Source organism: Coenobita brevimanus, chromosome 116, assembly GCF_032717465.1.
Source record: "Coenobita brevimanus isolate Jiangsu-jjx chromosome 116, ASM3271746v2, whole genome shotgun sequence".
NCBI classification, from domain to species: Eukaryota; Metazoa; Arthropoda; class Malacostraca; order Decapoda; family Coenobitidae; genus Coenobita; species Coenobita brevimanus.
In genome coordinates this window covers 1,635,001-1,645,000 of record NC_137069.1, presented here as the reverse complement: position 1 = coordinate 1,645,000, position 10,000 = coordinate 1,635,001, and the positions used below count along the sequence as shown (strand labels likewise).

The following is a 10,000-nucleotide window of genomic DNA, read 5'->3' as shown; positions in this document are numbered from 1 at the left end:
GGGACAGGTAGTAAATGTGTGTGTGTGTGTGTGTGTGTGTGTGTGTGTGTGTGTGTGTGTGTGTGTGTGTGTGTGTGTGTGTGTGTGTGTGTGTGTGTGTGTGTGAGAGAGAGAGAGAGAGAGAGAGAGAGAGAGGGGGACTGTACCAACACGAGAAATAATGAAGCTATGTCAGAATCGGGACAGCAACCAAGGAGACGCACTATATCAAATTCTCTCTCTCTCTCTCTCTCTCTCTCTCTCACACACACACACACACACACACACACACACACACACACACACACCAAAACACTCACTCACTCACCTTCCCCCCTTCCCTCCTTCCCTCCCTCTCTCTCTCCTTCCCTCTCTCTCTCTCTCTCTCTCTCTCTCTCTCTCTCTCTCTCTCCCTCTCTCTCTCTAACCTTTCACCTTTAAGCCTGGTGGAGGGAGGGGGGGGTGTTGTTTTAAGATCAAAGGAAGAGAGAACTCCGTATTGGCCCTGAGAAAGAGTGAGAAATGGCCGAGACCAGACTGAACTAGGGACCTTGATGGCTCACTGGATGGTTGTGAGTTGCTGGATTTGGTGGTGAGGATCAGTATTATTATTGTTATTATTATTATTGTTATTATTATTATTGTTATTATTATTATTATTATTCTTATTATTATTATTACTGTCGTCATCATAATCACTAACACCACCACCACCACCACTATCATCATCATCATCACCGTTATCATCATCATCATCATCATCATCACCACCACCATCATTATCATCACCACCATCATCATCATCATCACCACCACCACCACCGTTGTCATCATCATCATCATCATTATCATCGTCATCATCATCATCACCACCACCATCATTATCATCACCACCATCATCATCATCATCATCATCATCACCACCACCACCGTTATCATCATCATCATCATTATCATCGTCATCACCATCACCACCACCATTATCATCATCATCACCACCACTATCATCATCATCATCATCATCATCAACTTCCCTCTTAACCATCCAGTGTTGCTCTGTTAATTTGTTCATCATCACTATCATCACACAATTTCCTCTCGACCCATCACAAGCGTAGGGGTCCGGGGCTAGGCAACTCAATGAAAAATTTTTTAAGGTGGGGGTGAGCAATATACCCCAACCAACCCCAACCCCAACCCTCATCAGATAGCAACCCCAATCCCAACCACCACTTAGATATCAACCCCAACCCCAACCCCAACCACCCTTATATATCAACCCCAACCCAACCCTAACCCCAACCACCCCTTAGATATCAACCCCAACCCCATCCCCAACCCCTCACATATCAACCCATACGATCCAGAGTAAATAAAATCAAAGACATATCAAAATCTACTCACCGCGGGGAAGACGTGGGTGGGGTATGGGCCGCTTCAGCCTGACCAGCCGGCTTTTGCGTCACAGGATGAACTAGGGTCGTCTCCTGCCGGTTGTGGCTGTAGGGGATAGGAAGAAAAAGGTATATTATTTTTTTCTTTCGTTTTCTGTAATATTTAAGATGATTTTCGTGTTTATGTTAATTATAGATTCGTTTTTTGTGAGTGTGTGTGTGGGGGTGTGTGTGTGTGTGTGTGTGTGTGTGTGTGTGTGTGTGTGTGTGTGTGTGTGTGTGTGTGTGTGTGTGGGGTGTGTGTGTGTGGGTGGGGGAGTGTGTGTGTGGGGGGGGTGAGTGTGTGTGGGGGGGTGAGTGTGTGTGTGTGTGTGTGTGTGTGTGTGTGTGTGTGTGTGTGTGTGTGTGTGTGTGTGTGTGTGTGTGTGTGTGTGTGTGTGTGTGTGTGTGTGTGTGTGTGTGTGTGTGTGTGTGTGTGTGTGAGGTTATTTATATCATCATTCATTCTTTCATCATCATCATCATCATCACCACCACCACCACCACCACCACCACCACCATCAGGATCATCATCACCTTCACCACCATCATCACACCGAATCTCATCTTTTTCACTTTTTTCTTACTTTTTCCTGCCGTCCTCGTCTCGGCCTCGTCACACTTGGTCGACTACCCATTACGCCTTGGCAAAGAAAAATAAAAACAAATAAAAACATATCTCGAGGCTTCAAACGAGACTATGATGGAGGAAAATATGACGCTGTACTGACAGGTTTTAAAATGTTCCTAACTCCTGTTCCATAGCGATTTATTCTGCTGGTTACGTTTTGACACCTCGTACTGATGGTGATGATGATGACGAGAATGGTTTCGGTAATGACGGTGGTGGTGGTGATGATGATGATGATGATGATGATGATGATGATGATGATGATGATGATGACGAGAATGGTTTCGGTAATGACGGTGGTGGTGGTGGTGGTGATGATGATGATGATGATGGCAGGTGTATGGCGGTACCTTGCCTCACCTGCCTACCTCACCTGGCTACCTCATCTGCCAACCTCACCTGTCTACCCCACCTGCCTACCTCACCTGCCTACCCCATCTGCCAACCCCACTTGCCAACCCCATCTGCCAACCCCACCTGCCTACTTCACCTGCCTGGCTTTGGTCTCACTACACCTCAGATACATTGTAATAGACACACACACGTACAGTTGTCATCAAAAGTACTCTCTCTCTCTCTCTCTCTCTTACCTCATCTCATCCTTATATGCGAAAAGAGGTTTAGATGATGATGATGATGACCAGAAGGAGGACTCTCTCTCTCTCTCTCTCTCTCTCTCTCTCTCTCTCTCTCTGACACACACACACACACACACACACACACACACACACACACACACACACACACACCTCTGCTGACGCTGGTGTGATGCATTCACTGATACAGATGACACAGGAGTTTTCACAGGAGCTGACGAGAGCACTGATGAAGATGCTGATGAAGTAGCTGACGAAGGGGCTGACGAAGGAACTGACGATGGTGCTGACAAAGGCGCTGAGATGGAGACTGATGAAGATACAGATACTGGAACTGTTGACATGGCTGACGAAGGTAACGATGAGGATGCTGACGAGGGATCTACTGAAAGGGGTAACATTGAAGCTGAGACAGGGCCTGACGAATATGCTGACGATGGTACTGACGAACACACCAAGCTCCTCGTCCCCATCCTGATCGCCGACCTCCGACTGTCTTCCCCAGCGGCATAGGAGTTTCGACGCTGCTTGCACTCCGCTGTCCGGTCCACTGCGCTTCGGGGCGACCAGCTGTACCGTTTTCTGTGACTGGTGGCCCAAGACAACCCCTTCTTGCACTTCGGGAGGTTGAGGCAGGACTGGGAACGAGGGAAGATGGTTAGCGCTCTCTGGGACATCTTCCGGGACTGTACGCACTGCCTGTTGTTTAAGATCTCCTCTGGCTGCTCATCTTGGTCTGAGGAAGGTTGTTGGCAGTCCTCCCCAGTCATCCAGGACAGACGCTTCTTGCATTTGGAGATACTGAGGCAAGACTGAGGGCGAGGGAAGAGGGTGCTGGTTCTCAAGGACATCCTCCAGCCTTGTGAGACTTGCCTCGAGGCTTGGCTTGGCTGCGAGTCCCTATCTGATGGGACTTTGTGGTGGTTCTCTCCGGCAGCCCAAGATAGTCGCTTCCTGGTGAAATGGGACTTACTGCCCACTTTCTTATCATCACTCTGGGCTGGTTCCACGTAAGACAGACGAACACGAGGCCTTGCTAGCTCTGGCTGTGAAAAGGCGACCTGCTTCCCATTTTCAACGTCTGTCTTTGCTTCAGATGCATTTTTCACATCCTTCCCAGCTTCTCCTACTTTCAGCGAGCCCTGGGTTTGTGCCACAACTTGAGCTTCTTCAGACTTTCGTACAGTGCGGACTCTCTCGGAATTTTCAATGTTGTTCTGGACTTCCACTCCATCATCAAATATTGGGTTCCTTGTTGCCTTCATCTTCTCTGCCTTCTCTATGTTGTTGACTTTGTGTGGGGTGGAAAAAGCCTGAGTACCCCTGACCACAGAGGCACTTCTTGGCCTCCTCAGCCTCCCTCCCTCCTCCTGTAGTGGCGGAAGAGACAACCCATGACCCAGGCACACCGTCCGTCGACATCTTGGCCTGTCTATCCGAGCTTCCAAGAGAGATGTGTCAGTAGAGTTGAGATTCTGGAAGTCCACGAGAGAAGTATCTGGGGAGTTGTGATTCTGAAGCTTCGGGAGAGTGGTGCCTGGAAAGTGAAGATTCTGAACATTTGAGACAGAGGTGCCTGGAAAGTTGAGAGTCTGAAAGTCCGCAAGCGAGGCATCTGGAGAGTTGAGATTCTGAAGATCCGAGAGTGAGGTGGCTGTGGCGCTGAGGTTCCGAAGGTGTAAGTTATTCGTCTGGGTGCAGAGGTAGCTTCTCAACTCCCCTCGGCCATCCACAGTCACAGGGGCTATGGAATATATCAACTGGGGGGCATAGTACCCAGGCGGCCGACCCGACTCACCCCCCAAACTGACGACCGTGGCATAAACGGGGGGTCTTGGCGCAGAATACCCATTGGGCGTCACATCCAGCCAAGGGTAAGAGGGACGGGGGTTATGTATGTGGTTCTGAAGTCCACTGCCAATGCTTACAGTGTGGGTCTCCGGTTCTCCGCTATGATTTTTACAAGGCGTGTGGTTCTCCAGCAGCCTGTCGTTTCTTAGACAAGGGCTGTGGTTTTCCAGTGTCCCAGCAGCTGAGTTGTATGGAAAGGCATTAGTAAGCATCCTATCATTTTTATCACAGGAGACGTGATTCCCAAGTGCTCTCTCCCTTCTGTTACAAGGGATTCCGCTCTCATTTCTGACACAATTGATGGGGTTCTCAAGTATCCTCTCATTTATAACCGTCTGAGGGGCGTAAGGGCAAGGACAGAGGGACACGGCACTCGGGATGGAAGGACAGGACCCAGGGCGACGCAGGACAGGTGCCGGACGCAGGGCAGGTGATGCAGGCGAGGATAACTGGAGTCCCACACGCACAGAGAGAGGGTCCTGGCATAACTTAGGGGTACTGGTATATATCTGACGGTCTGTAGACGTCATTATTTCCTACTTTACTGGCGCTGGAAGAAAGGACTTGTTGTTGGTGGTACAGATGGTGGTTGTGGTCCTCTTCTAGTTATCTTTTTTCTTGCCCTTCTTCTTCTACCTCTTCTTTTTCTTTCCCTTCCTCTTCTCGTTCTTCTCTTCCTTCTTTTTCTTCTCCTTTTCCTTCTTCGTTCCCTTCTTCCTCTTCTCCTCCTCCTCTCTTCCTTCTCTCCTTTTCTCCCCCTTCCTGTGCCTATTTCCCTACGGCTGCATGTTTTTCTTTCTCCATTTGCCCATTCAGCCCAAGGACGCGCTTCGTATCCTATTCCCACTGACGATTTTCCTCATGAGCTTCCCTCGAGGTGAAAGGCATAACCCCACCATCCACTCACCAGATGGAGTTATTCAGCTTACGGAGTATGTCTTCTGGTAATGATATTTATACAGCTCTTCAGTAAAATGACGTCAATTCTATTTATGCTACGGGAGACTATATTTATTTCATATCTATCAATTTATCTATCTATCTATCTATCACATTTACTTATCCATCCATCCATCTATCTATCTGTCTGTCTGTTTATCACCTATTATCCGTCCATCCATCTATCTATGTCTTTCTATCTATTTATATCATCTATCTACCCATCTATCAATCAATCAATTTATCTATCTATCTTTCTATCTATCCATCCATCCATCCATCTATCTATTTATATATCCATCTATCTATCCGTCTATCAATCAATCTAACTATTTATCTATCTATTCAAAATCTATCCATCAACCTATCTATCCATCCATCCATCCATCCATCTATCTACTTATCTATCTATCTATCTATCAGTAATCATTCACTGTCGCCACTGGTAGGAGAGCAATGTTCACTTTTCTATCTATCCATCCATCCATCCATCTATCTACCAATCTATCTATCTATCTATCAGTAATCAATCACTGTCGCCACTGGTAGGAGAGCAATGTTCACTTCTATCTATCTATCCATCCATCCATCCATCCATCTATCTCCCTAACCAACTATCTACCTACCTATCAATCTATCAGTAATCATTCACTGTCGCCACGGTCAGAAGAGCAATGGTCACCTTTTAATAATTCGTTACCACAATGTTTTTTTTTCAGTTCCGCAGGCCTCTTAAAAACAAAAAACAAAAAAAAACACTACAATAATTCATTCTCCTTTCGCAGTACCACCACGGACTTTTATTTATTATGAATTTATTTTTATTTTATCTTTTCTTTCTTGGCTGAAGGAATGAAGTCAGTTGGATGAAGGTAGTGCACTCCAGTCACCTTCAGAATTCCCTTTTTCGTGGCTGTTTTGATTATTATTATTATTATTATTATTATTATTATGCAGTTAGTTATTTCTATTTTCAGTTTCATCTATTGTTCCTTTGTGGCTGTTTTTATTATTATCATTATTATTATTATTATTTTTATTATTATTATTATTATTATTATTGCTATTATTATTATTATTCAGTCTATTTCCAGTTTTCATTTATTGTTCCTTTAATTTCTCTCTTCCAGGGACGAATTAAAACAGTTATATATCTCCACACCACCCTTCACTTACAGATAAAAACACACACACACCCACTGCCACTTCACCACACACACACAGAGCCGCTTCAAAGGCATCCAATCCCACACACTGCCACCTATACATTGAATCCAGGAGGCTTTTGGCACTGGAAAGGCGGATCGGAACCAACCTTTCCACTTATGCGTACGAAGCGACCCCCAACCTCTCCCAGTTCCCTCCTTATTTTCACCAATTTCTAGGTGTTCTGACGCTTCTAGTAGGGTCATAGGAGTTATATATATCTAGTTCTATTTCTAGGATGACCAGGAGTCGTTACGGTAACAGATATTGGCGTAAAAAGGGAGAAAAGAGGATTTGTTTATGTCGTTTTAGGAGTCTGCCATTTTTCACCAAGTTCCTATACGTGGAAGACGGTCGGGTTCTCATTCCCATCCAGCTCAGAACAACCTTGGCGGGTTAACTTACACCCCTCCCCCCTTCTTCCCTCTCTCTCCTTCCCCCCTTCTTCCCTCTCTCTCCTTCCCCCCTTCTCCCCTCTCTCCTTCCCCCTCTTTCCTCCCCCCCTTCTTCCCTCTCTCTCCTTCCCCCCTTCTTCCCTCTCTTTCCTTCCCCCTTCTTCTCTCTCTCCTTCCCCCTTCTTCCCTCTCTCTCCTTCCTTCCTTCTTCCCTCTCTCTCCTTCCCCCCTTCTTCCCCCTCTTTCCTTCCCCCCTTCTTCCCTCTCTCTCCTTCCCCCTCCCCTTCTTCCCTCTCTCTCTCCTTCCCCCTCTTCTTCTCTCTCCTTCCCCCTCTTCTTCTCTCTCCTTCCCCCCTTCTTCCCCCTCTTTCCTTCCCCCCTTCTTCCCTCTCTCTCCTTCCCCATCCCCTTCTTCCCTCTCTCTCCTTCCCCATCCCCTTCTTCCCTCTCTTTCCTTCCCCCTTCTTTCCCCTCTCTCCTTCCCCCCATCTTCCCTCTCTCTCCCCCCCTTTTTTCCCCTCCGTCTTTCTCCCATTTTCTTCGAACAATAGTCTACAGAACAAGGAAGTAAAAGACAAAAAAAAGAACTTTCAAATCACACGAAACTGGTCTCCGCAGCGCACAAGAACGCAGCGCAGTTGATTAGAAGAAGATGAGCATGCGCAGTCTCTCTCTCTCTCTCTCTCTCTCTCTCTCTCTCTCTCTCTCTCTCTCTCAAGCTTGCAAGAGTAATATAGTCAACTCTGGAACTGTCTCCCTCTGTCTGTATTTCCTACTTCCTATGAAACGCAGTGTGTCCAGGCATCTCGAAATGAACGGATCTTGAATTTGGCTCTCTTTTGTATTGTTTTTGTTTTTATCTTGGAAGGAACTACTGCGGGCTCAGCCTTTGGTTCCTTCTTCCTCGCATAAAAAAAAAATCATTATCATCATCACAATCATCATCATCATCATCACTACAATCATCATCATCATCATCACCATCATCATCATCATCATCATCTTTAAACGGCAGCTCCAATCATATAAACAGTAATATGTGAGAGAGAGAGAGAGAGAGAGAGAGAGAGAGAGAGAGAGAGAGATGAACTGCTGATGGGGGGGTAACTTCCGGCCAGGTAAACTTCAGGTAAGAGGATTAAAAGGCAAGGAAAATGTCACGCTGAAGATGCGCCAAGAGACTGATTTACCTGTGTTGCGCAAGGTGGTGGGTGGGGGAGAAGAGGAGGGGAGGGAGGGTGGAGGGAGAGAAGGGGAGGGGAGGGAGGGTGGAGGGAGAGAAGGGGAGGGGAGGGAGGGTGGAGGGAGAGAAGGGGAGGGGTGAGAGGGTGGGGGTTAGAGAAGGGGAGGGGTGGGAGGGTGGGGGGAAGTGAAGGAGAGCGAAGGGAGGGTGAGGGGAGAAAAAGGTATAAGTTAGAAGGTGGGGGGAGAGAAGGGGAGGGGTGGGAGGGTGGGGGGAGAGAAGGGGAGGGGAGGGAGGATGGGAAGAGAGAAGGGGAAGGATGGGAGGGTGGGGGGAGAGAAAGGGAGCGGAGGGAGGGTGGGGGGAGAGAAGGGGAAGGGTGGGAGGATGGGGGAGAGAAGGGGAGGAGTGGGAGGGTGGGGGAGAGAAGGGGAGGGGTGGTGGGGTGATGATAGGATGGTAGGGAGTGAGAGAAAGGCAGGGGTGTAGGGAGGGTGGGGTTAGGGGGTCATGGTAAGGGAGGGGAGTGAGGGAGTGAGGGTGGGGGTGGAGGGGAGGGGTGGGGTTAGAGGTGACTGATAGTGCATTGTCTCAGGGGGATGGAGTGAAGAGGGGATGAAGGGGAGAAGGAAGAGGGAGGAAGATGAGCGGAAGAAGAGGGGGGAAGATGGGAGGAAGAGGATGTGAGGGAGAGGTGGGGTGAAGAAGGAAGGAAGCAGAAGGAGAGAAGGAAGGAAGAGGAGGTAAGGAAGAAGAGGGGGATGAAGAGGAGGTAGTGGCAGGGGTGGGTAGGGGTGAAAAAGACTGAAATAGTAAGAGGAATGAGATAAAGAGGAAGAGGGAACCAAGACGAAGAGGGGTGACAAGAAAGAGGAGTTTATATATAGACAAGTTAAGACAATATCACGGCTCTACTTCCCTTCCATAGCACTTCTTCGTGACTATCGCTATATTCTTGTGCTATTCTCGATTTTCGGCCAAGTTAGAGGGGCAGGAGTATAGGAGATGAGAGAGAGAGAGAGAGAGAGAGAATGTGTGTGTGTGTGTGTGTGTGTGTGTGTGTGTGTGTGTGTGTGTGTTTCTACATACATACACGTCTTTTAGTTTCCAACATAACAGTATAATCAAACACACACACACACACACACACACACACACACACACACACACACACACACACACCTCTCTCTCTCTCTCTCTCTCTCTCTCTCTCTCTCACAGGGATCCATATCAACACGTTTGCATATGCCAAAAACAGGTTACTCGTCGACTTGAGAATAAATCGGTAAAGAAGAGGTGTTGAGGGGGATGTTAAACCTAGGATAATCTGGCTAGTTATCTATTTATGTCTAATTATCTATCTACTAATCTCTCTCTCTCTCTCTCTCTCTCTCTCTAACCATACCTACCTACCTACTTACCTACCTACCTACCTACCTGCCTACCTACCTATCTTCTAACTCATATACCAACCAATTCTATCCACCAATCTATTTATCTATCTACGTCATCCATGCATCTATCCATTTATCTATCTATCTATCTATCCATCCATCCATGCATCTATCTATCTATCTACCTGTCATCCATGCATCTATCCATTTATCTATCTATCTATGTCTATCTATCTTATCCATGCACCTACCTGTCATTCATTCATCTATCCACTTATCTTTCTATCTATTTATCAATCTGTTTATCTATCTATCTATCCATCTGCCGTCCATGCATCTATCCACTCATCTGTCTGTCTATCTATCTATCTATCTATCTATCTATCTAACCAT

General features: G+C 47.1%; 1 protein-coding gene across 1 annotated transcript in view; it reads right to left on the bottom strand.

Moving 5' to 3' along the window:
* The window catches only part of LOC145418765 (uncharacterized), a 402,864-nt gene that overhangs the window by 302,540 nt on the left and 90,324 nt on the right, over positions 1 to 10,000 (bottom strand). The window contains exon 4 of the mRNA XM_080287101.1: positions 1,384 to 1,479. Within this exon, the coding sequence (XP_080143227.1) occupies positions 1,384 to 1,479 (96 nt within the window). The remainder of the gene's footprint in view (positions 1 to 1,383; positions 1,480 to 10,000) is intronic.